A 26,545-nucleotide genomic window follows, 5' to 3' on the forward strand; every position below is an offset into this window, starting at 1 on the left:
CAGCCCCAAGACCCCGGGCATCATGGGTGACAGTTGGATTCAGGAGTTCCAGGTGGGCCCAGGGTCCCCCTGACCAGTGTTTCGCCTCTAGCCGGTGCTGGCCCCCCAGGCCTCTACCTTGCCCTGGCCCCTGGCCAAGCACAGCTTCTGGGTTGGTGGCATGCGGTGCTTTCGAGAGGCCCATTTATTGTTTTTCTGCTTCAACAGCAGTGGAGTGATAGCCGGACTCACCCTGCTGCCACCCAGCACCCTCTCCGTAGGTGACCAGCTTGGGGCAGAGGGCTGAGATGGCAGAGTCCGAATTTCTCGTCCCAGCCTGTTTGCCTTAGGGTGGCAATTCTCAAAGTGCTGAGAACCCCAGCGGGTGTACCTGTGAATCCATTCCTGTGACGAGTTCTTGAGTGCCCGGCACAGAGGGTGACGGGCACTAGATGGTGGTTGAGTCCATGTGCCAGGCTGGGCGGTGCTGGGGCAGCGAGGCAGGACCTCTCCTGCGCCCTCGGGAAAGTGAGGTCTGGAAGGGGGGCCGGCACATCCCATCCCGTCTCGGTGTCAGCACCGTTGTGCGGAACCCTGCCGCTGCCCCAGCAGAAGTGCTGATGCCCCTCCTTTCTCAGGGCGACAGTGCGAACCTCCCCCAGCCCAGCCCTCCTCCCCGCAACGTCCTTCCCTTTCCTCAGCTCCTCTTTGCCGAGGGACCTCAGACTTGTCTCTGCTCCTGAGCCCCTCCAGGCAGGCTCACCCCGTCCCCAGGCTACTCTGTCAAGGTCACCACGACCCCCACGTGTCTGGGTCCCACCCTCCTAGCAGCAGGCAACAGGCAGTCGGTCACGCTTGGTCCTGCGTCCCCGCATCCCTGGACGCTCCCCTTGACTCCTCCATGGCAGCAGCCCTGCCTCTGCCCCCAGACCTCAGCTCTGGTCTCCTCCATCCACACTCCCTCCCCTGGTGGCCTCAGCCGGGCCTCGGGCCCCCAGGCACGATTTGGACCCTCTCCAGGCTCATCTCCGTCCACCCACTGCACCTTTCCGCCAGGGTGTGTGGTGCAGATCGCAGACTTAACGTCTCCAAACCAAACTCCGGAGGTGTCCCCTCGGGTCCTCCGCAGTTTCACCCGTCTGCATCCAGGGCAGCGGCTCCGTCCTCGCTGCTCACGCAGAAGTCTGGACTCATCCTTGACTTCTCCCTCTCTCACACCTGGCCTTCATTTTCCAAATCCTGTTGGCTCTACCTTCAAAACGTATCTCTTATTTGACTGTTTCTCCCCAGTTCTGACCCCATTTCCCTGGTCCAGGTCGGTGTCACTGTGGCCTGGGTTTTCACAGCCTCCCTGCCTCTTCCTCTCGCCCCCCCCCCGACAAACACAAACAGTAAAATGCACTGGATGATGATAAATGCTGAAAAATAAAGCAGAAAAGGGAAGTGCTGGGGAGGGGCGGTGGCAGGTTTAGGTGCAGGTCAGGGAAAGCGTCACTGATGGGGACAGAGACCTGAAAGAAGTGAGGGAGTGACCCATGTGGACACCTGGAGATGAACATTCCAGACAGGACACAGCAAACTAAAGTCCCAGAAAGAACCTGCCTGACAGGCTGAAGGAACAGCATGGAAGCCAGCGTGGTCCCAGCTGTCAGGCCCTGCAGGTCGGGGTGCGGGTCCGGGTGTCTGCCCAGAGGGACGTGGGCCAGAGTGAGCAGGTGGGCGGGGCCCCTCCGGAGGCTGCTGGGCTACGCCCGTTATGCTCCGCTCTCAGGAATGGTGCGGCGATGGGGCCCGGAGGTGGCTTTATGTCAGCGAGTCAAGTAGAGCTGAATCTTGCTTCACACCAAGCCAGCTCCGCCTGCCCTGTGGGGTGGGCCGGCCCTGAGGCCTGTCTGGGGTCTCGGGGCCTCCCAGTTCTCCCGAGTGCCAGTCGAGATCCCAGCCGATGGCGGGGCGGGGCGGGGCGGGCGGGAGAGAGCGAGCTGCTATTGCTCCTGGCGCAGCTCCGAAGCGCTTTTCCTTCTTGCTGCTGCTTAGAATGACCGCAGCTGTATCAGGACCTCACGTCTGCCTCCGCGGGACCTGGCTTTGAATCCCAGGTCTGCCACTTGAGAGCTGAGTGCCCTTGGGCAGTTTCTTAACCTGGATTTTATTTCCAGACGAGGCCGGTTTCAGGCTTGTCTTGAGGCCTAAGTAAGGCTGTGGATACAGTCCCTGAAGTCGTGTTCTGTAAAGGTGCCACCTCTGACAGGCTCCCGCGCTGTGCTCTTGTCTTCCAGGACCTGGTGACGATGGTGGAGCAGCTGGCCCGGTTCCTGGGGGTGTCGTGTGACAAGACCCAGCTGGAGTCCCTGATCGAGCACTGCCACCAGCTGGTGGACCAGTGCTGCAACGCCGAGGCCCTGCCTGTGGGCCGGGGTACGCGCCTGCCTGTCCCGCCCTCCTTCTCTCTGCCTCTGTCTGGGGCCCCGGGGGCCTCGTCCCCCTTCCTGTCGGTGTCCTCGCGCTTTCTGGACCGCAGTCCCCCCATGTCAGGGTTCCGCTGCCCTGAGTCTCATTTCTCCGGAGCCCTGTGTTCTTCGAGGGGCAGGAAGGAAACCCACGAAGTGTTGCTGAGGCTCCCTAGAGGTCCCCGCTGGAGTTGGCCTTGTCACCCCGCACACGGTGCTGGAGTTCGCGGGCGTGGCTGCTGGGATGTCTCAGGCTCTGTGGGCAAGAGGTGTTTCAGGCAGGCGCCTTCCCAGATGCCCCACAGGGCAGACCCTGGGAATGGGTTGGGGGCTGTGATGTTTAGAAGCGCAGTGCGTGCACGTGGCCTCCTTGAGCTCCAGCTGGCCCGTGGGAGTCGAGGGAAGAGGGTGCGGAGAGTCCGTGTGCGGAAGGGCCGTTTCCTTCCATTCCCCGGGGAACTAGCAGCCCGGGAGGAGCGGCCCCGTCGGGGGAGGGGTGTGTGGTGTGCGCGCGTGCGCTGGTGTGTGTTTGGTGTGTGTTTGGTGTGTGTGTGAGAGAGAGAGAGAGAGAGTGCGTGTGCGCGAGCTGGAGGTGCAGGCCTCGGCCATCACAGAGGCTGGCGCTCCCTCCTGGTGCGAGAGCTGTGTCCTGCGTGTGAAGCAGTTCGAGGTGAGGCAGGTGTTGCAGGCAGGAATCCTCCCCAGACCCACTTGGGTTGCTCTCTGTGCCCTCAGGGCTTGTGGTATTTGAGGCTGCTCGACTGTGGAGAGCTCGGGCATTAAAATCCCCGGCACCGCTGGGTGCCGGCCCAGGCCTGTGAGCACCCCTTCAGCAAGAGTCGCGCCTGACTCGGTGCTGTGGACCCGAGGCCGGTTCCCAGCTCCCTCGTGTGGTGCCGGTGCCGAGAGGAGGGCCTGGAAACGACGCCGGACTCTGCAGGCAGCTGCCTGGAGCGGAGAGAAGAGCTGGGCTGCAGCCTGGCCTGGCCAAGCTCTGGGCACGCCTTTGAGCTTCTCTGGCCTTTTGTCCTTCCTCTAAGGAGGGCGGGTCGGGCCTGCCAACCTGCTTGGCTCCCAGGGCTGTTCTGAAGGTCAGGGGGCGAGCGCCTTCCTGGAAAGGCAGATGGGCCGCTCTCCAAGAAGACACTAACAAGCCACCTCACCCTGCCGTTTCGTTCCTGGCTGCATCTTCACAAATATTTATTATTTAAAATTTATTTGCTCTTTTTTATTTTGCTTTCGCTGTGTTTTGTTATCCTTGGGCGTGACCTTCTCCAGAATCCCCCTTTCGGTTCATTTGTGTGGTTAAGAAGTGTCGAGAACATACTGCGTGCCCATATGCTCCTTCCGATGTGTTTGCTTTATCATCGTTTACCTTGGTTTTGCTTTATTTCAGTTCTTTGATTTTGTTTTCTTTTAGCACATTGCCTCTTTGCTCAGAAGACCTCCTTGCGTTGGTGAGAATGCAGGGGCTTGAGTAGCCAGCTGCATTGCTTAGATTTGATTCATATCACAGCATAAATTGCACTGTCTTGATTCCAAATCCTAAACCAGGTGGGTGACTCCTTTGATGAGCTCTCAGCTGCCTCAGCTGGGAAAAATATATTTATGGTGTGATTGGTCTAGAAGCTTTTAGTTTTGTCCCTTAGGTATCGTTAGAGGGTAGCAAGAACAGTTTTTTTCCTCTCCAACATTGACATGTAATTTTTCATCACCGAAGAGAAAATCCTTGCCACTTTGGATCTGTTAGCTCAGCATTCGCAGGGTTGCAGTTTCATATGTGAGGTCCTGCGAGGACAAGGACGACTGTTAATAACAGAGCTAACGAAGGATGTTTGCTGGAGACGGTCAGAGCTCTGATCTCAGAGATGCTGACGGTGAATAGAATTCTAAACGGGCATTTCAGTCCCCCGAGGCAGCTATATAACAGCACAGCCCCGGCTCTCCGGGTGATGCGTTCACAGCTCCTGTAGGTGGGAGGGCGGGACCCCCACTTGTGACATCTTCACAGTCGCCATTCATATGTGACCAGAACAACTGAAGATTTTGTAGTTAAGGAAAGTGGGTTCAGCAGTTTTCGTCATTTTGAGCTCTCTCTTCCCTTCATAAAGGGATGGGTAGGCCCGTGCCTGCACCTCAGTCTGCACTCTCCAGGCTCCCTGACATCTGCCAGGAGGAGGTCTCATTTTCTTTCTTATTTTTTTTTTTTTTTTTTTTCGGTACGCGGGCCTCTCACCGTTGCAGCCCCACCCGCTGCGGAGCACAGGCTCCGGACGCGCAGGCCCAGCGGCCATGGCTCACGGCCCCAGCCGCTCCGCGGCATGTGGGATCCTCCCGGACCGGGGCACGAACCCGCGTCCCCTGCATCGGCAGGCGGACTCTCAACCCCCGCGCCACCAGGGAAGCCCGGAGGTCTCATTTTCTGACCAAGCCTCGCTGAGCTGTGGCTGCGATGGCGTGGCCAGGGGACCCCAGGACTCCTTTTGATGTTGGGTTGGGAGCTCCGACTGTTTTTCTCCCTTTAACTTCCTCCCTGACGATGCACGAGCAGGCTTCTCGAAATCTTCACGCTTGACCTGGTCAGGAGGCTTCCTGCTCACCATAAAATGTTCTACCTTTTTGGATGATTTTTTTGTTCCTTTTAAAATTCTCCAGAAGCAAATCCTGCCTTGGTGGAGCTGTTGAGCCGTGAGTGAGTAGTGGTGTCACGAGGACCCAGATCCACATGGTGCCCGGAGCCGCAGATCTGTTCCACAGACACCGTCTGTCCTCTGGGCTGTGGTGACCCACCCGCTTTGTGCCTGGTGCTGGGGGTTCAGTGGTGGATGGGCAAGGCCCGCAGCTCTGCACACCTGTGGTGCTGCGCGGAAAGCGCATCGGGATGACCAGACTCAGGGAAGAGGGTTCAGCTGGTCTGTAGTCCACATGGCCCGTCCTGCCCCAATAGGCCAGGTTCAGAGGGGTCCGGGAATAGATCTGGAACCTTCCAGATCTGTTTCCTGTGCTTTGGTAGCTGGCCTGACAGCAGGTGAATTCAGCACGTTCTGCTCGTTTGTGTTCTAGGAAGAGTCGGGCTGTGGAAGGACATCTTCACTGTCTCCATGAACGAGAAGTTTGATTTGGTGTATAAACAGAAGATGGGAAAGTGTGACCTCATGTTCGACTTTTACTTATAATAACAGCAACAGCAAACTTGCATGCTCACAGTACCCAGACACTAATAGCTCAAAGTCCCGTTTGCACTCATTTGTTACCCGCTGGACAAACTCTGGAAGCTGCGTAAGACACGGCGGAGAAATGGAGGAAGTGGGGTTATTTCCGATCCAGAGCGGCTCTCTCACCTTTGGAATTTGAAGTCTATGTGTCTGATTACAAAGATTGCAGTTCTGATGACCTGGACCATACGCATCCTGTCTGTAACATATGCAGCTAGAATGTCTACCTTTTACAACCCACATTATTTATTGTATTTTATAGAGCTTTTCACTGGAAATCTAAATAAATGTCAGTAAACCAAATAAAAGTTCATTTCCGAGGGACTCAGGAGCGAGCCACACCCGAATGGTAGGAAGATCTCAGGGTTGACTCTTTATTTTTGTAGTTTTCTTCCGTAAGGCACAGCCATTCGGTTCTTGTCTGGTTGTGAGACGCTGGTGAGGACCGAGGGTGAGTCGGGTGTTGGGGGGACCTTGTTTCTGCTGGTGGTGTTCAGTTCTCAGTAGTCGCCCCGGGATACAGCAGGAACTGTTCACTGGGGCGTTTTCAGAGAGGATGCCCTCCTGCCAGCGACCCCTGGCCAGTGGTTCCGAGGCTGACGCAGAGGACCCAGCGGGACGGGCGCGCGATGCGGTGACCGGAGAGCCTGCCACAGAGACACTGAGTCCACTCAGAACCTGACTTTTCGTTCCGCAGTCTTACTTTCGTTCCCCAAAGCAGAAACCTGCTTATGTTGGCAAACAGATGATTGATGGTAAATTCTAGAACTACTGGGTCTTTACATACCATTTATTGTTCCATCTGGGCCTGCAACTCTGCGCCCCAGAGACCCAATGTGCGAGCGTAGCGCCCTGTCTCACCCAGATGGGGCTGGCGATGTCGCCTTCGGTGCTGTGTCCGAGGGAGTGGAGGTGCGGTCTTTACTGCCCCGCCACTCGCTTCGTTAACTGGCCCACGTTAGCCCGGAGGAGTGATGGAAGGGCGGCCAGGTGAGAGCAGGGCCAGTGGCCAGTTTGTACGCACGCTGCCGCCACGGTGGGACGGGGCCGTCCCGGCTGTCTGTCTGGGAAGTGCCCGGAGTGGTGGCCGGAGGGGTCGCCACTGTGCGCGAGGGGTCTGTTGTGCATGGTGTCTTTGGAAAGTGTGGACGTGCGCTTTGTTACTGGCTGAGGAGAGCAGCTGCAGTAGGGCAGGTGGTACTCGGCGTCTCGCGGTGGGCTTAGCTGCACCTTTTCTGTGTATCTGCGAGAGAGGCAGCTTTCTGTGAAATTTCTTTTCTATTTTTCTATTTCTAGTTCTGTATGGATATTACTGAGCTCCACACTGGATACTTCTGTGCTTGTTTGCATCTTTAATAAAGACACGTCCCATGCCTTGTGTCCAGCTTGTGCTGACAGGTGGAGACGGGGGCCCTGCGTGGTCCCCTCAGTGCTTCAGGGCAACGAGAGTGAGCCCTGCTGACCTCCGTCGCTGGGGCTCAGAGGGGCTTGGGCCCGTGTCGGGCTGGGTCATTCAACGCTCAACGTTCCAAGGGTTGAATTTCCCTCACCGTCCCTTTGCCTTTGGTATCTTTTTAAAGCTGAAGTGAAAGGAAGGGTGAGGCGGGGGGAAGGAGAAAAGCATGGGAGAGGTTTTGGTGCACCTGGGGGTCCAGGGGTCTCAGTCTCTGTCTTGGAAGGGCCCGCTTTCAACAAGGTGGACGGTGGTATAGAGACCAACCCAGCTGATTGCACTTCGCCCCTGTGAATTCCAGAGTCCGTCTAACTGATTCCTTGTGGAAGGAAAGTCCAGGACATTGTTGTACTGAATGAAGCTTCAGCTTTCTGAAAAGTCATGTTTATTTTCGAATGGACGAGTTCCTTTAGGTCTCAGGTGAAATCCCGGAATTTATTTTGGTACCTGGGATGACCCTAGACCCCCAGGCCCCAGGTTAGTTAAAGGAATATCCAGTCTGCTGTGTCCCAGGGGGTCTGCTCCCAGATCACTTACAAATCACCTAAAATAAAGCAGAGCCCTTGGATCAAGAAGCAGGGCAGTGCCATACATTCATGGTGCTATTTATAAAGTGAATGTCCACTCTGGCCCTGCCTAGTTGATGTTTCACCACATCCTATGGACTCACTGAGTACACACTTGAGCGCCTGCGCTGCACGGGGCCTTGCTAGAGGCACTGGGGATGCAGTGAAGTGGCAGAGGGCCCCGGCCTGCATGGCGTTCATGCTCTCATGGGGAGATGATGTCACGAAACCTTGGGTGAGTACAGGCTCAAGCAGGCTGTAAGGGACCAGTGTGCTCCCGAAGGACCCGGGGAAGCCCAGTGCAGAGATGCTGCTTGAGCTGAGACCAGGAGGACATGAGAGACTCAGGCTTGGGGCCGCCTGGGGGAGGGGCAGGGCGGGGGGAGTGTGCTGGGCAGTGCCCAGAGACTGGGCGGTGTTTGGAGAGAGGCCAGGAGTCAGCTCACAGAAGTCCTCGCAGGTCGTGAGGGTTGGATTTTGTACAAAGAAATGAAGGCACAAGAGGGCTTAACTGAAGGAATGCTACCTGGTTTGCATTTTCAACTCTTAGCTGGCTCTAAGCGTTCTCGGGCCATGTGTGCTGGGAACCGGCTCCTACCTCATGCACACGGAGCAAAGTCAGGGGCGAAATGACTCAGGGCAAAATGTGCCGTGGAGCCCACGAGTAGCGCCAGTTTGGAGAGTGGCATGACCCATGGGTAGCATCCGGGTGTGGATGGGATTTGAGGGGCCGTGAGGTGAGGAACGTCTGGACAGATGGAGAGGAGAGAGGCCTGGGCAGATGGCTGATGTTACAGACACCCCTCAGGGTTCCTGCACGTCGGGGACCTCCAGTGAGTCCCTGGTGGCCTGGCCTTTTGACTTCACAGACCCAAAAGATCCCAGAAAGTATCTGGGGCACCAGCCACAGCCCCTCACCAGCTGGGACCACCCTTGTGCCCTCCACCTGGCCCTGACACTGTGCCATTCGGGACATGTCACCCTTTCCCCACTCACCCAGTTTCTTCGTCTGAAAGGCCCAGGAGGGCCTTCCTGGCTCAGATTTGGTGGTCCTCCCACCTAAGCATGTAGGCCACTTAATTTCTCTGATCCGGTGTCATAATTTACGTAACGGAGGTTAGCTTCGTCCTGCTTACCTCGTGGGATGGTCGTTACATGATCTCAGTGGCTTTGAAAGCATGAATAAAATTCGCAGAATTGATGGTCTGTGCCTGGCACTGCTGGTGAGCACCCCCTAGTGTCCAAGTCGCCGGTGACAGCCGACCTCCTCAGTCCACAGTGAGGTCCCTCAGTCCGGATGTGGCCCTCAGCCCTGTGGATACAGGCGAGGTGCACAGTCCCTGTCCCGGGAGGTCCCACGTGAGGGACAGTTTTACCACCTTTCTGAGCAGAGTGACTGCAGTTGGTAGCGGGTGGAGGGAGTCCTTGGGTGTCCCCGAGGACTCTGGGCCGCGGATGCCGTCCTCCCCTAGGGTTTGGCCCTCCGCCCTACCCGTGCAGCACCATCTTCCGCCCTTCACTGTACCATGAGTGTTTTCAGACTGGGATGGTACGTTGGCCAGATGGTCCAGCCCCGCCCAGCTGAGGGATGCCCTCGGACATCCCTGGACATCCGTCCCCGACAAGCTCACCACCTCCTGGGACAGCCATTCCACTGCTGGCAGTCCTTTCCGGCCACTTGTGCAGACCCCCACCCAAGCCCGGGACTGTCCCCGTCTCTGGCCTCCCTTGCCTGAGACGCCCAGCCCTGCCTTCACCTGACGAATGCTCCCCTCCGCTCCCAGGCGTCCCCTGCCTTCCTCTCATCCTGCCCACCTCACTGCCCTGTGCTCGTCTCCCCACGTGGACAGTGACACCCTGAAAGCAGGACCGTGCTGTGTCAGTCTTTCCCTACGTCGGAATTTGGCATATAGTTAGCGCCTAACGAGTGAGTGGAATCTTTCACTCTTGGAGTGGGTTTTGTTTTTTCTGAAAACCATCTGCCCTGTCCCTTCTATGCACTGTTCTTGGTCCTGCCCTTGGGGGCCGTGACCTCCCAGGCAAGAACTAGGCTGGTGCCCTGCCCCCTCACCAATCGGGAACAAAAGGAATGGTACGGAGGATGCCGAGCAAGGAGAGGTGACTGCATGGATAGCAGGGAGACTGCTAGATGTAAAAACTAGGGTGAGAGCTGAGTCTGCAGCAGGGGGGATGTGGATAGGGCAGGGGCCAGAGACGGGCATCCCCGGTGGGAAGAAATAGGGTGCACTAAAATGAGTCAGGCAACCAGTTCTAACCCAGCTCTGCCACTAGTGGTGGGACCAAGGGGGAGGTCCCTTTTCATCTCATAATGAGGAGGTCTCGTATCAGGTGTCTTGAAAACCCACGCAGCTCAAACATGCTGTGACTCTTCGGTGGTCAAACTGTCTTATCAGTTCAACCCGAGAGGAGCTGATCAATGGGGGAGACCGTGAATTTTTAGCCAGTGATGGACTTTGCCAGCAAGGGCAAAGAGAATTTGTTACAGAAGCACCTGTCACACAGCTTGGGCCCACAGCAGCCATCGCCAAGGCGTGCTGAGCCTTTGCCAAATCTACACATCAAATGACAATCTGATTCTCACACTTGGATCCCTGTAAGCCAGTTGGCACCCGATGTCTGAGCTGCAGTCCTTAAATCTGTCCCCTCACCGCTGATGGAAGGAATCTGTGCTCTATTAAAAGCGTTCTTTAAACACCAGAGAATGCTAAGTGTGTTTAAAATATAAAAAAATCAACCAGAAAATGCATTCCCCCCTCTTTAAAGTTGTCATCTTTACATGTATCCGTGGTGTTGGGCACCAGCTGGGAAGAGAAGTCTTAAAATATCACGAGCAAGGCCATCTCTGCAGAAGGAAAGACTCCCAAGGCCAGCAAGACTCTCTCTTCTCCAATCTTTTGCATCCTCGAAAAACTTAAGTGAATTGGTTAAAATCTCCCCCACCTATTTCTGCTGTCTCTCATTTCCCCCCTTTACAATCCATAGTGCATGTGATTTCCAGAAAGTCCTTCTTACTCAAATACAGCTGGTAGCCTGGAGCCCATCTAACTCTGGTCAAGAACCACTGGCTGGCTGGGCTTCTGTGCCGCCCTCAGGCTCTGCCCTCTGCCTGGATCGCCATCCCCAGCTCAGCCCGGATTACGGTGATTGAAGGTTGAAGCTCAGCACGGGCAAGGTCTACTCCAAGAAGCCCCTGAAGTCTCCTTCCCATGCCCACTCCTGTGTCTTTCATAACAGACCCCGGCCCTGCGACCATCTGCTTCTTGAGGCTACGGCCGTGTCTCTTTCACTTTCCTTGGTGCCGAGAAGTTAGCTCAGAAGAGACCGTCAGTGACGTGTTGGCGGTCTGAATGGTCCCACCGTCCGTTGAATTCAGCCTTCCCTGGTCATCTCAACTGCAACCACATTGTCTGTGACTCACCACGTGGGCCCTCTCTGGTCCGGCCACACAGCTCACTCCTACACACCTCACGCGCTTTTCCCCAACTCGGCTGGGCCATTTTGCCCTCTTGGAAAGCCTTCCCTGCTATTTCTAAGTGTTGCAGATTCACGTCCACCACCTGCCGCAAGCTGGGCTCAAAACGGTCTCCAGGAGGCCGTCGTGAATTAACTTAGCTCACTGACGCTGCCGTCCTGTAGGTACCCAGGTTTCCATTTTTACCAAAGACGTCAGGAGGGTTGCCAATTATGGCAGACAGACTGATTTTGGGGCTGGTGGCTACCTCTCTCCTGGGTCCCTACCACACTTGGGGGTCTCCAGAGGAGGAGAAGGCCAGAACCTTCCTTAGCCCAGAGAATGAGTGACTGGGGTATCCCCACTCTTGCTGTGAGACAAGATGTGACAGCAAGTACCTTTCTCCTTAGAATGGAGTATGCCGGGAGTTAGAGCCTTGAATTCTGAGAGAGTAATCATTCCCTATAATAGGGTACCGGTTTACGTTTGTTAAGAAAACATTTTGTACTCGTTTTCAAGTTTCCTTGCCAAAGTGTGTGTTTTCAGCCCCAAGGAGACCATAAGCAGAGACTGTGCCTCATTCATCACCCTGTCCCCATCCTGTGCTTAGCACAGAGCTCCAATCCTATCAGGTAATCAATAAATGCTTGTTACCTAACTAAAGGCAAATTAAATGCTAAACAGTACCAATTACAAGCTGTTGCAAGATCCTGGCTCTCAGCAAAGAGAACTACTCGTGATTGTCAAGGGTTTGCTCGTTGCCCAGGTGTAGGAAACATGAAATTGTTATTTTCTAACTGCTTCTTTGTTCCAGAGGGCGGGCCATTCTTCTCAGATTGCTGCAATAAAAGATCCGGAGGGCAGGGCAGGATTCATTAAAATTCTAAACGCCAGTATTCTACACTATGGCATCTTGTTCAGGGGTAAGACAAGTGGATTTTGATTCCTGTTTTCAAGAATGGAGACAACCAGTAACTGTTAAGGGAAATGAAGAGCTTCCTCATTTACTGGCATATGAAGGGGGAGCTGCTACTCCTAGCCTGTGTAGTCTCTCCATGGACGATCCTAAAATAGGCACAAAAATGGCCCCCTGTTTACAAACGATAATCGATTATTTGCAGAGACAGTGTTTGAAATCTGCAATTTCGTTGCTGGCTGACTGAACTAAAATGAGCAGCTGTGACATGTGTCAAGGTAAATATCTGAAAGAGAAAGACCTATTTTAGTAGAGAAAAAATAACCACGGTGGCTTTTCCAAAAGAGCTACTTATACCTCATTTCTTCTTGTTTAATTTTATTTTCGCCTGAGGATTGCTCAGGAGATTCTGGTCTTCATTTTATGAGGCCACCAGAAGCACAGCAGTCAGGGAAGTCTTCCTAGCAGATTTCCCAGGGATATTCTCCGCTTCCCTTCAGATGCATTATGTATCCACGTCACGCACTGGCTCTTCCCTCCTTCTTTATGAATAGACGAGGTGGAAACGTCTGAGGGGTTAAGCAGTTCCTGCTGCTTATTTCTCCACGTGAAAGCATAACTTCCATTTATAACATCATTGTTGATTACCGTGAGGTAATTACAGGCTTGATCTTACAGCCTTGTCTCCTAGGTGTACTGAATTGTGGTGAAAATGTAGCCATGAGTACTCAGAACCCACAGAGCAGACACAGCTCGCCATGATCCCGAGTTTCTTCGTAATCACTGAGGGAATGAGTTGTTTGCTGGCTGCCGCAGGCGTAAAAGTATTTCCCTCATCTTTCCATGGTTTGCTTCTCCAGATTATCCTCAAAGGTTTTGAGCAGCAGGTTCCTACGATGGGTTGTGACGTCGAGGCTGAAACAATTTCTTGTGCAGTGTTTCTGGTTTCCGTGGTACTGCAGGGTATCTTGGACAAGGTAATGGGTTCAGCCCTGCTGGAAGCAGACCCACTTCAGGGCATCTAAGGGAGTGTTCTTTGGAAGGTGTGGCCAAGGAGGAAAACTATCTCCCACAGCATCCTCCTTGAAGCCACTGTCACATTATAGAACTCGGGTCTGTTTGATCAGAGAGCAAACCTAATCGAATAGACTTTATGGGACAATAAAAAAGTAAACACTTTGGAGTGAAGATGAAAGAAAGAAAGAAAGAAAGAAAGGAAGAAAGAAAGAGAGAGAGAGAAAGAAAGAGAAAGAAAGAAAAGAAGGAAAAAAGAAAGGAAGGAAGGAAGAAAGAAAGAAAAAAGAAAGAAAGAAAGAAAAAGAATAAAAGAGTCCTAGGACAAAACCTCATGACAGACTGATTTAATCAGATGTTTAAATACATCTGATTTATTTAAACATCTGATTAAATCAGGAGAAGGAAAAAAATCATCCTTCTCTTCAAGGAAATAAGCAAGGATTCTGAGTTTCAAGGATTTTGAGCCAATTCTAGGCTATGTTGACCCAATCATACACCACTTATGCTTTACTGTTGAGTTCAGATCCGTTCAAAAGACATTTATTAAGTCCCATGTTTGCTCACACAGCCAACTATTAGCATTTTCCCCCTACAATTTTCCCTCGGAAAAGAGTGTTACTAAAAACTAGAATCTTTACAAAGACTCTAAGGTAGCAGCTTATCTCAGTTAACTTTATTTTGAACAACAAACCACCTCAACTATTACTGGATTTGAACAAGAGGACACCTGATGGAATTGGAGAGAAGGAGAGAAATTTAACACAGACTTAGTAAATTCCTAATGTCCTATCATTACATTTTTTGGTGTTAGATGTGTTAGGTGTTATTTTAAATAGGCCTTCTAAAGTGAACTTAAAAAATAGATACAGTGAGGGACTTCCTGGTGGTCCAGTGGGTTAAGACTCCACGCTCCCAATGCAGGGGGCCCAGGTTCGATCCCTGGTCGGGGAACTAGATCCTGCAGGCATGCCGCAACTAAAAACATCACCGTGAGATAATCCTGGAGATTACAAACAAATAGCTACAGAATGTTTTTTGTTGTTTTTTAAACAACCGTCCTGGTGTTATGTGAGTAGGTAATTGTGGCTCTCAGAGGAGAAGAGACAATATTTGAAGACATAGCACCTGAGAATTTTCCAAAACTGATGAAAGATATTAAGCCACAGATTCAAGATTTGCCACCCTAGATCCAACAGACACTGTACTGAGAGGATGTTATAAACAATATTATGCCAGTAAATTTGACAATTGAGATGAAGTAGACAAATTCTTTGGAAAACACAACTTACCAAAATAGACACAAGAAGAAAGCAGAAAATCTGAGTAGTCTGACAACTAATATAGAACTTGAACAAATTACTAAAAGCCTCCCATGAAGAAAACTCCAGGACCAAATACCTTCTTTCCCAAATATTTAAAGAAAACAAACAAACAAACACAAGTATCACACAAAATTCTGAGAGAAATGAAAGAGTGGAAGCACTTTTCAACTTATTCTGTGAGGCCAGTGTCACCTTAATGTTAAAATCTGACAAGGACGTTACAAAAAAGGGAAATTACTGGTCAGTCTCTCCTTTGAAAATGACCAAAGATTGGCAAACTCTTTTTTTTTTTGGCAAAGGGCCATTTTTTGCAAATTTTTTTTGTAAATATTTCAAGCTTTGTGGGTCACACAATCTCGGTTGCAACTACTGAACTCTTCCACTTACTGCAAGGGCAGCCATAGGCAGCATATAAATTAATGAGCATGGCTGTGAGTGTCCAATAAAACTTTGGATGTCCAGTAAATAGACAAATATCCTAAACAAACTATTAGCTAATTTAATCCTGTGATGTATATACAAATAATAAGAGTTATTCCAGGAATTCAAAGTAATTTCAACATTAAAAATTCACCACACTAATAGAAAAAAGGAGAACCACCAAAGGATCATTTCAATAAATGTAGAAAAAAGTGTGATAAAATTCAACACTTGTTTAAAATAAAATTTCTTAGTGAACCAGGACTAGAAGGAAACCTTAATCTGTTGTACTTACAAGGAAACAAAACCCTAAAGCCAACAGCTTATTTTATGGTGAAATACTGAAAGCTTAGAAATGAGACAAAGATGTCTGTGGTCACCACTACGATTTAGCAGTATGCTGGAGACCCCGGTCAGTGCAATATGTCAAGAAAAACACGTAACATATTAGAATTAGAGAAATAAAACTCATTATTTGCATATCACAATATTGTGCCACTTGAAAATACAAAAAGCTTACTGCTAATTAGAATTTACAAGTGAAAGTCACTCAGTGTAAAGTCAATATACAAGATCAACTGTATTGGTACATACCAGCAACACATGGCTAGAAAAGGAATTTTACAAAATCAATAAGCTTCGTTACAATTATGTGCCCAATACAATCCAAGTGCCCATCAACAGATGAATGGATAAACACGTATTTCCCTTGTTTTTTATTTTCTGTACTTCCCGAAGCTTTGACGTCTTGGGGTTTTGCTAACACTGGAGTGAATGCTCTTCCCAGGGTTAGCCAACTCCTACAGATAATAAAAGACTTGATGAAATTATTCAAACTAACCAAAGCTAAACCTGCTGAACCTGCCTGGCTTTTCCTTCGGAAACCACAATAAAGGCTCTGCCTATGTTCCCTCCTCATAAGACAGGGTGGGGCCGGTGAGGTTGGAGAGAACGGACGAATGAGATCACAGTGCACATATTCTGACGTTAGAACGACAAGAGTTGCTGCAGCACTAGACGTGAGGGAGGAAGCAATGATCATTAAGGGATCGAGTGGTACCATTTATTGAAATGGGTCAGAGTGAGGGAGGTTGGCAGATCAAGGGCTATGTGGATGGCTGAAGTCCAGGTAGTCTTCGATACATACCAGTGGAGGGGGTCAAGGCTGGCAATAAGTATAAGAGGACCACCTAGGTCAGAGTCAGAGGGACCCTAATGTCCAAAGGCCATACAGAGGAGGTAAATTACCAGTGGGGCCTGAGAGTGGAGTAGCTGGTGATTCAGGATGAGGCCCAGGACCACGCGATGTTATCGTAGCTGATCGGAGTGCGTTTCAGGTAGGAAGGAGTGATTAACTGCGTTGAGTGCTACTAAGAGGTCAAGTAAGGTAAAGTCAAGTATAGAAATATTTATGAAAATTGACCAGGTGTCAGGGAGTAATAGAGCCATGCCTCCGTTAAGACTGATCAAGAGTTAACAGCAACTGAAAGAGAGACAGCATGTGTAGATGACTCTACTGAGAAGTGGGTTAAAGGGGAGAAGAGAAATGGGGTGGAAACTAGAAAAGAATCTTTTTTTGTTAAAGATGTGGGACACCAGAACATGTTTCAACAGGGAAGGAGGGAAGAAAAGATAGATAGAAACACAGAGAATGAATGAATGAATGAATGAATGAATGAGATTGTTGGCTATTATGACAGCGAGGGAATAACTTAACCCACCAGTCCCCATACTTTTTGGCACCAGGGACTGGTTTCGTGGAAGACAATTTTTCCATGGACCAGGGTGGGGAAAGGGGCAGATGGTTTCCAGCTGATTCAAGTGCCTTACATTTATTGTGTACTCTATTTCTGTTATTATTACATTGTGATATGTAATGAAATAATTATACGACTCACCGTAATGCAGAATCAGTGGGAGCCCTGAGCTTGTTTTCCTGCAACTGGGTGGTCCCGCCCTGCTGTGCAGCCCGGTTCCCTACCGGGGGTTAGGGACTCCAAGCCTAAGCCCTTTTGGTCTCAGGACCACGCCTCAGGATTCATTTACACTCCTGAAAAGTACTGAGGGTCCCCCAAAGCTTCTGCTTTTTTGTGAGTTATATCTATCACTATTTACCATTCTAGATAGTGAAACTGATAAAAAACTTCAAAGACTTGTTCACTAATTCATTTAAAATAACAATAAACCCATCACATATTAACATTCTAATGAACAATTATGTTTTCCAAAACAAAAAGAATTAGTGAAAAGAAAGGCAGTTTATATTTTTACAAAATCTCTTTAAAATCTGTCTTAACAGAAGACGGCTGGATTCTCCTATCTTCTTTCGCATTCAATCTGTTGCAATGTCACACATCATGTAGCTTCTGGAAAACCCTACTGTACACTTACGAGAAAATAAGACTGAAAATGCAAGTAACATCTTACTATGAAGATAGTTTTGACAATTATGGACTCTCTGAAAGGGTCTCAGGACACCCAGGGGTTCCCAGACCACACTTGGAGAACTGCTGACCTAAGCAGTGAAGTCCAAGAGATGGCAAATGGTGATGGGGTTTAGGACGCGAGGGGCGGAAGTAGCCTCTGTGAAAAGCAACCCTTCACCTTTTGGAACAAGAACAGAAGAGATGGGCGCCAAAGCAGTTGTGAGGCAACCACGTGTTCCCTTCCTCTTCTATTTTTCTGGCCACACTGTGAGGCATGTGGGACCTTAGTTCGCTGACCAGGGATTGAACCCGTGCCCCCTGAGTGGAAGTGCAGAGTCTTCACCACTGGACCACCAGGGAAGTCCCATCTGTTCCCCTCTTATGGACTGGTTTTCTCAGTGGGACCTGAGGTGAGGTCATTCACTCAGTGCAGGAGGTCTGAGGAGACAGAGGACATGAATTTACTCTCTTGGTGAGTAGGAAAACTCGCTTACCAGTGACGGACAGTCAGACTGCCAAGAGGGACCATAAAACATCCTTCTCCGGGGCACTCGGCAGGCCACCCTGTAACTTACCTGCTGACAGAACCGAGCGGTGGGGACTCCTCAGCAAGGCTGAGCCTCTGGGCCACTGCTTCTCTCCCACCGTGAGTGATGAAGAGCAGGACGTGGGACCTAGCCTGCCTGGGTTCTAATCCTGGTCTGCCGTTGACTAGCTGTGTCCTTGGACCCTCTCTGTGCCTCAGTTTCCTATCTGTAAAACGGGAATAACTATAGTACCTACCTCATAGGGCTGTTATGAAGATAAAAGATTAAATGACATGTAAAGTACTTAGCCGGGTGCCTGATAAGGGACGTGCTCCCGAAGGGCCAGCGACAACTACTGTCATTGCCACTATTATTATCGAAATGACTTACTGAGCTTCCACTCAGCCTGCGAGTGTGGGTAAGAATTGGCTTACCCGATGACTATCTACTTAACTATCTACGTGTGGCCCTGAGCACGCTGCGGATACAGGGGCTGGCAGAGCAACCTTGTCCTGCCTTCACCAGGTCTCCTGAAGGAGGCCAGCAGGACACAATCAGACACACCAATTAATGCAACAATCACAGTCGCCCTAAGTGCTAACATGTAGAAAGGGCGTAGCACGCGGTTGCGGCTTTAGATACATTCCTCCCTTCATCCTGATACCAGGCCCTGAGTGGGTAAGCTCGGTTTTTACAGGTGAGGAGTCTGCTTCGCAGCAAGGGACTGGCTCCCGTGTGGCCACGCGGCTCGAATTGGTTCTGTGAGACCCGTCCGACAGCTCGCGCGAAGGCCACGTTAACAGAAACGCACTTCCACGACGCGTACCACCAGAACTCCGACCGACTTCCCGCGCCCGGGGGAAAGGATTTCCAGCGGAAGTTCCTTCTGAGGGGGCGGAGCCACCGGCAGGCTTGGGCACACCCCCCCGCCCCCAATTCCGTAGTCGACTTGGCCAATAGGGGCTCCGCTTCTTGCCAGGTGCGGAAACTTGTTCTCCAATCAGCGAGGGCCATCGTCGCTCGGGCAACAGCGTCCTAGAGACGCCGAGTGGGCTGGGCTTCTGCGGCCTCGGGCCCTGGGGTCCGCGCTTAGAAGTGCGTCGTCGCTCAGACGGGGCCCCGCGAGGCGGAGGGTTGAGAAGGGGCCGGGGTAAGACGGCGCGGCGCCGAGTGCGCGCGAGCCCGGGGGGCTGACGAGGGCCCGGGCGGGCAGCTCTGGCAGTCCGTCCCCTCCCCGTCCGTGGCATAGGGCTGGTGACCCGTTTACTCGTTCCACACATGTGTGTGGCGCGCCTGCCTGTGGCAGGAGCCGTTGTCGGCCCTGGGGCTACTGCAGTGAATAGTACCGTCTTATTTGTGTGGGGGAAACCGACTATAAGCAACGAGGAAAATGGCGAATCTGCCTCCCTGCATCTCTGAGGGTTACATCGCTCCAATTTACAAAATGCTTCATGTCCCTTATTTCATCTGTCCCCACAGCAGTCTTTCGAATATTTTAAACTCCGCCTTGTAGATGAGGACTTGAATTCCACAGGGTGAAGGGGGTTGTCCCCAAATCACACAACCGGAAGTTGCAGAGCCAGAATTCAAACCCAGCACTTATGTCGCGTGTCAGAATCTCTGGTCTTTCTGGAACATTCTTCTTCCTCAGGCCGCACGAGTTATCCCTGCCTCTCTCAGAAATGTTGTTTGGAAGCACTCTGAAATTTCAGAGGTTCTTTAAGACTGTTGGTTAAATCACCCCATACTGGCTTTTCCTTCTCTCCTGAAAATCTTTGCCTTTCAAGATGCCTTGCCCCTGTTAAGAGGACTCTTACTTCACTTTCAAGAGGAGTAATTTAATAATGTTTCTTAAGTTGTATGTGCCCCTAAATGAGTAGACTTACAGAAATGCTGTAAAGACTTTTTTTTGACTTTCACATACTGCTGTTCCTTCATCTCTTTCTTTTATCCGCTGTCTTCAATTCAGCATTTACTTGGCTAAGTTCTGGGGAATCGAAAGTGAATCAGGCAAGGATTTTGATTTTCTGTGGACGTATTTGTCTCCCACTCAGCCTTACTGGAAGCTTTAGGAGGGCAAGGATTTATTTCAGCTACCTGTGCTCTCCCTTTCCCTATGCCATCAGTTTAGTTGTTGGCTCATGGCAGGTGCTTGTAGATATTTGTCAAGAAATGCTTACGTGAGACTTTAAATTTGCTGTCCATTTTGTCTTCCGTTTCCCTGACCTTTTCCAGCTGTCCACCTCTTCCTGTGCAGAGATCTCTACAGCGCCCATGCTGTGACCCCTGCAGCTGAGTGGCACATGGAGACAGAACCAGCTCCAGGAGGATGCTCAGGAGTCTGGCGCCCGCCCAGAGCAGGAATCCAGCAGGAGGCCATTGGCTGTTAACCAGACAGTCGCTTTAATAAAGCCTCTTTACAGGTATCGAGTGAATGTTTAAGGTTAGTAGGTGATGATGGTCACTGAAGTTTTTCTTGGATGACTCTTTCCCCTGCAAGGATTGACAAACAAGCTGTACGGTACAGATGAGAAGGTGTGAGTGAGGCAAGAAGCTAACAGTTGCTTCCTTCCTTTAAATACCACTAGTGAGCTGACCTTTTTTGTACAGCATACTTCTCTAAGAATACCCCAGGTCTAGGCTTGTGCAACTATGTAGGTTGAATACATGTACTAGTTAAATATTAATTCACCTTCACCGCACTGCTATCTAGGATATCCACGCCATTTAGGAGAGGAGATGCAAAGGGAGGGAGCATTTGACAAAACTCTGTGAATGCATAACATATGAACATGAAGCACTTCGAGCACGAAAGAGCCTCGTTTTCCACTTTTTTCTCGGGTTTCAGTCTTGCACTGCTCTTTTGTTTAATTTGTTTCAGGCGCCACTGTTATCTTTTCATCTGTTTTTCTGCAGTTTTACTGTCTCTGCTACTACTGCTCCGCCTGGCTAATACTTATTGAGCACTTACCATGTTCCAGGCACAGTTTGGGACCTCACATTACCTTTTTACTTTAGTGCTCACTTCCTGCATATGAAAAATACAGTTATTATTTCCATTTCATAGATGAGGCAGCAGGGATGCAGAGAAGCTAAGGGACAACAAAGCTGATAGATGGTGACGTGAGGCTTCTGTGTCAGGACTGCCTGGTGACGGAGTCTGTGTTCTTATTTTTGTTTTTGTTTTTTGGGGCCTCCGTGCGGCCTGTAGGATCGTAGTTCCCTGACCAGGGATTAAACCCCGGCCCTCGGCAGTGAAAGTGCTGAGTCCTAACCACTAACCTCCAGGAAATTCCCAGAGCCTGTGTTCTTGACCAGTGCTCTTACACTCTCAGATATGTGTGTACTCCAGAAGTCTCACTGGGCTTCGAGGTGACTTCTAAAAATATAGACAATATGGTAAAACAGGAAAGTAACTTCAGGAGGAAAGAGGGTACTCAGATCATCTGTGATGGTTAACACAGTTGGGCTGCAAATTTAGCTGTGAGCTTCTTTTTTTTTTCATTGAATGAAAGATTCTTTAAATTCTGTAGTGCTTTATAGTTTTCAAAAGTTTCACACACATGAGTTCATATAATCCCATAATAACCCTTTTTGTCCCCTCGCCTCTATATTGCCCCTCCCCCCTTCCCTCTCCCCACTGGTAACCGCTGGTTTGTTCTCTATATTTGTGAGTCTGCTTCATTTTTATTTTATTGGCTGTGAGCTTCTTGAACCCAGGAGAAGAAAATTAAAAAGAAAAAAAAAAAAAAGAAAGCAATTGAATTCATTTTGTCCAGGCAAATAAGGCATTTTAGTTCCTTTGGAAAAAAAAAGAAAGCATTTCTAATGCCTCCATCTAAAGGACATTTCTCCTGGGGTTCATAACCAAGCCCTGGGTGGCCGGGTTTACTACAGGGTGACCAGGCTGTAGGCTCAGTGTGTCCTCACTGTTAAGGGAGAGAATGTGGATGATTGTATTTGCGTAGGAGTTTTGAAATGAAAATTTTTTGACTAGTAGTAGTTTTCGGGAACACCTTCTGAATTGTGTTTTTTCTCCTGCGAATTTGTAAATGGTCTTATCCTGGACCCTGGGTTGGTCCCAGTCATTTGTTTACTTAACAGTTACTTATGGAGCACTTGCTGTATGCCAGGCCCTGTCTAGGCATTGAGGACACTGCGGTGATGGTCAGGTCACTGTCCTGATATGCCCGGTGCCTCCACCCTGTTGTTTTCTCCCACTCGAGTGTTTCTGGACAGACTTTGGTTTGCCTTTCTTCCTCGTCCTATGAAACCCGGAGACGACCCTCAACACCTTATACCGTAACAGTCTCCCTGCCTTTGACCCTGGGCTCTGGCTGATTCATGTTTCTGTGCCTTCCCAGGACCTAAAGTTAAGGACAACCATCCGGGAGTGAGCACAGCCTGCTGTGTGTCAGGCTCTTTAGATACATTATCTGAGTCCTGTCACAGCCTTCGGAGTGTGGCACTGAACCGTCGTGGGTCACTTGCCCCTTGAGAACCTGATGGAAGCCATGTATCCTCTCTCTAGAAAAATCACCTCACACACACTTTGGCATTTAACCTCTGAGAGTTTGAAGATCTAAAAATGCACACATGTGTACCTTGTCCCTAGATTCCAGGTTATGAATAACGTGCTTTAAAGAGAGATATTATCTCCATTTTGCAGTTGAGGAAACTGGGTCAGGAGGAGGTTAATTAACTTGCAGGTTTGCCTGGTAGATAGTGGGACCAGTTTGACTCTGTGTCTTCTTGACTCCAAACCCTTTATTTTTTCCACTGTCCAAAAGTAGAGATGCTCAGTAAATGAGGGAGTGAGTGTACGGAAGGTCTAAAAAGGGAGCTTTAAAGTGTATGTGCCCCAGAATCTGACAAACATCCATTTGATATCAGAATAGACAAGGAGAAGATTTTTCTCAAGTATTTGGATTTAACTGCCAACATTTTTTGTGTTGCTTGCAACTTTTTCCAGTTTTGTCAAGTGGTAATTTTCCCCTCATGATACCAGTTCCAACAGTTTTTGCTTCTGATGCCATTTCTGTTTGGCTGTGCACATTTCTTACTGTCATGTTGAATTATGTTTTCTCTGGATGCCAAGGCAGATGGATGGCACTTTTGTTATGATTCTGATATAAATAGCATCTGTTAGAAACTGGACATCAATACTTATCTGGCAAGTAAAACAAATATACCAGTGGAATAGCCTTCTAATCATGTTTTTGCCTGTGGTTAATAAGTGCATCTGATGGTCTGTGACTCGGTGCTTGTTTGGGGGGCATTGGTTTTATTATCCGTGCTATTTTCTACCTTACCATACAAGTTTTGATATAATCGTATTTTAAAATTCTCTTTATGTAGAAAACCTAAACTGAAGATGGTGCAAAGCCAGGGGTGACCTAAAGGGCTCATCACAGGGCCTCGCTCCTACTCAGAACATTGCTTGGCTTTCGAGATCAAGGGTAAAATTAGCCCACGCTCCTTACCCTTGCACTGTTAGGTGTTGATAACTGGGGTCCATTGAGAACAAAGATTAACAGAGTCCTTCCTGCGTGCCAGGCCCCATGGCAGGTGCTGAGTACAGGAAGATGAGTGCAGCTGATTCTCTCCCCTGGAAGAGCTCACTGACTAACTAGCAGGGCGCACAGATAAACAGCCAAGAGAAAAGTCTGGAAGCAGAGAATCAAAGTGAAGATAGATGTGGGACTAGAGGGATGGACTGGGAGGTATTAATACTTTATTCTTGACGTGCCCCGGCCCCTAGCAAGGTAATGGAAATATGGATGCCTTTGACCTTTTTGTCCTTTTCTTTTTTTTTTTTTAAAAAAAATTTATTTATTTATTTGGCTGTGCTGGGTCTTAGTTGCGGCATGCAGGATCTTTAGTTGCAGCATGCGGGCTCCTTTAGTTGTGGCATGCGGAATCCAGTTCCCTGATCAGGGATCGAACCTGGCCCCCCTGCACTGGGAGCGCGGAGTCTCAACCACTGGACCACCAGGGAAGTCCCTGTCCTTTTCTTTATTAAATAAAACAATTTGGCAAAGCAAAACTATAAGACCAAGTTGTCTGTAAAGGCATGATTAGTTTTTTTTAATTTTTATTTATTGAATTTTATTATTTTTAGTTGAAGTGTAGTTGATTTACAGTGTTGTGTTAGTTTCAGGTGTACAGCAGAGTGACTCAGTTACACATATATATTCTTTTTCAGATTCTTTTTTTAAAAACAAATTTATTTATTTATTTATTTTTGGCCACGTTGGGTCTTCGTTGCTGCGTGCGGGCTTTCTCTAGTTGCGGCGAGCGGGGGCTACTCTTCGTTGCAGTGCGCAGACTTCTCATTGCGGTGGCTTCTCTTGTTGCGGAGCACGAGCTCTAGGTGTGCAGACTTCTGTAGTTGTGGCACGTGGGCTCAGTAGTTGTGGCGCACAGGCTTGGTTGCTCCTCAGCATGTGGGATCTTCCCAGACCAGGGCTCGAGCCCACGTCTCCTGTGTTGGCAGGTGGATTCTTTTTTTTTTTTTTTGTGGTACACGGGCCTCTCACTGCTGTGGCCTCTCCCGTCGCGGATCACAGGCTCTGGACACAGAGACTCAGTGGCTCACGGGTCCAGCCGCTCCGTGGCATGTGGGATCCTCCCGGACCAGGGCACGAACCTGTGTCCCCTGCATCAGCAGGCGGACTCTCAACCACTGCGCCACCAGGGAAGGCCCAGCAGGTGGATTCTTAACCACTGTGCCACCAGGGAAGTCCCCAGATTCTTTTCTGTTACAGGTTATTACAAGATATTGAATATAGTTCCCTGTGCTATACAGTAGGAACTTCTTGTTTATTTTATATATAGTAGTTTGTATTTGCTAATCCCAAACTCCTAATTTATCCCTCCCCCATTTCCCCTTTGGTAACCATAAGTTTGTTTTTTATGTCTGTTTTGAGTCTATTTCTGTTTTGTAAATAAGTATATTTGTGTCATTTTTTAAAGATTCCACATAAAAGTGATATCATATGCTATTTGTCCTCCTCTGTCTGACTTCCTTCACTTAGTATGATAATCTCTAGGTCCATCCATGTTGCTGCAAATGGCATAATTTCATTCTTTTTTATGGCTGAGTAGTATTCCATTGTATAAATGTATGTACCACATCTTCTTTATCCATTCCTCTGTCGATGGGCATTTAGGCTGTTGTAAATAGTGCTGCAGTAAACATCGGGGTGCATGTATCTCTTTGAATTAGAGTTTTCGCCTTTTCCAGATATAAGGCATGATTAGTTTTAAGGAGGATAGGAAGGCCTCATGAAGGAGGGGCTGTACCCTTAGTCTTGAAAGATGAATTGGAGTGTGGTGACAGAGGAGGAAAAAGCATGAACCCATACTCAGAGGTGAGGGACTACATGGTATATTCATTCAGATTCTGTGTAAAAATGCAGCAGGCATGGAGCTGTGGCGTCTGGAAGAGACTCCTGGGGCCAGGTTATTAATGATGTGAATGATCTTCCATCCCACAGTTAGAAGTTTGATTTCAGTCTGTATACCCTGGAGAAGTAGTGCAAGTACATGTTTTTGGTTGGTTTTTTTTTTTTTTTAATTAAAAGCAATGTAGATTCACAAAAAAGTTGCAGAATCAGTACAGGGAGTTCCCGTGTGCCCCCAGCTTCCCGCAGTGGTAGCATCTTACAGAATAACCGTAGCACACTTAGCAAACCAGGACACTGTCTTTGCTACAGTGCTAGTAACAAAGAGAGACTTTATTAAGATTTCACCAGTTTTGACAGGCACTCATTTTATTTCTTGGTACATAGTCCTGTGAAATTTTAACACGTGTGTAGTTTTGCCTTGCACGTTTTTTAAGCCAGGGAGTAATGTAACTGTATCTGTGCTTTAGAAAGATAAATCCTGGCAACAGAGGAGGATGGAGCAGAAAGGAGTTGGAGACCTGGGTGCATCTAAGGGGCTCTTTCTGGAATCCAGATGGGTGAGGACGAGTGTGGGCAGTGACGTGAGGGATGGAGAGGGCGGGGGGTCGAGGTAAGACGTGTTGTGCAAGTAACATTGACAGCACTTGCTGACCGCTTAGAAGGAGTGCCGGCGCCCAGAGTCATGGAGAAAGAAGCAGGCCTGTGACACGGTTAAGGACTCTGGTCCTAGTTTTCTAAGGGCAATAGGAAGCAATTGGAGTTTTTAAAGCAAGGAAGTAACGCGAGGAGATCAGTATTTTAAAATGATTGTTCTGGCTGATGTGAGGAAAATGGAGGGAACCACAGTGGTGTGTGTGTGAGATTGTGGTGTGTGTGTGGCTGTGGTGTGGTGTGTGTGTGTGATGTGTGTGTGTATGTATGCGTGTATGTATGTATGTGTGTATGCGTGTGTTTGTGGTGTGTGTGTGGTGTGTGTGCGGAGAGTGTGTGTGGTGTGTGTGTATGTGGTGTGTGTGTGTGCGGTGTGTGCGGTGTGTGTGTGTGTGTGGTGTCTGTGTGGTGTGTGTGTGCGGTGTGTGTGTGCGGAGTGTGTGTGTGGTGTGTGTGTATGTGGTGTGTGTGTGTGCGGTGTGTGCGGTGTGTGTGTGTGTGTGGTGTCTGTGTGGTGTGTGTGTATGCGGTGTGTGTGTATGCGGTGTGTGTGTGTGCGGTGTGTGTGTGTGTGGTGTCTGTGTGGTGTGTATGTGCGGAGTGTGTGTGTGGTGTGTGTGTATGCGGTGTGTGTGTGTGCGGTGTGTGTGGTGTGTGTGTGTGCGGTGTGTGTGTGGTGTGTGTGTGCGGTGTGTGTGTGGTGTGTGTGTGGTGTGTGTGTG

The 26,545-nt window shown here is 49.6% G+C and overlaps 1 protein-coding gene across 1 annotated transcript in view; it reads left to right on the forward strand.

The window, feature by feature from the left end:
* SULT4A1 (sulfotransferase family 4A member 1) overlaps window positions 1-5,605 on the forward strand; it is a 30,905-nt gene extending 25,300 nt beyond the window's left edge. The window contains exons 6-7 of the mRNA XM_024737629.1: window positions 2,259-2,397; window positions 5,493-5,605. Coding sequence (XP_024593397.1) covers window positions 2,259-2,397; window positions 5,493-5,605 — 252 coding nt within the window. The remainder of the gene's footprint in view (window positions 1-2,258; window positions 2,398-5,492) is intronic.
* The last annotated feature ends 20,940 nt before the right edge of the window (window positions 5,606-26,545 follow it).

Source organism: Neophocaena asiaeorientalis, unplaced genomic scaffold (genome assembly GCF_003031525.2).
Source record: "Neophocaena asiaeorientalis asiaeorientalis breed wild unplaced genomic scaffold, Neophocaena_asiaeorientalis_V1.1 scaffold242, whole genome shotgun sequence".
Taxonomy (NCBI): domain Eukaryota; kingdom Metazoa; phylum Chordata; class Mammalia; order Artiodactyla; family Phocoenidae; genus Neophocaena; species Neophocaena asiaeorientalis.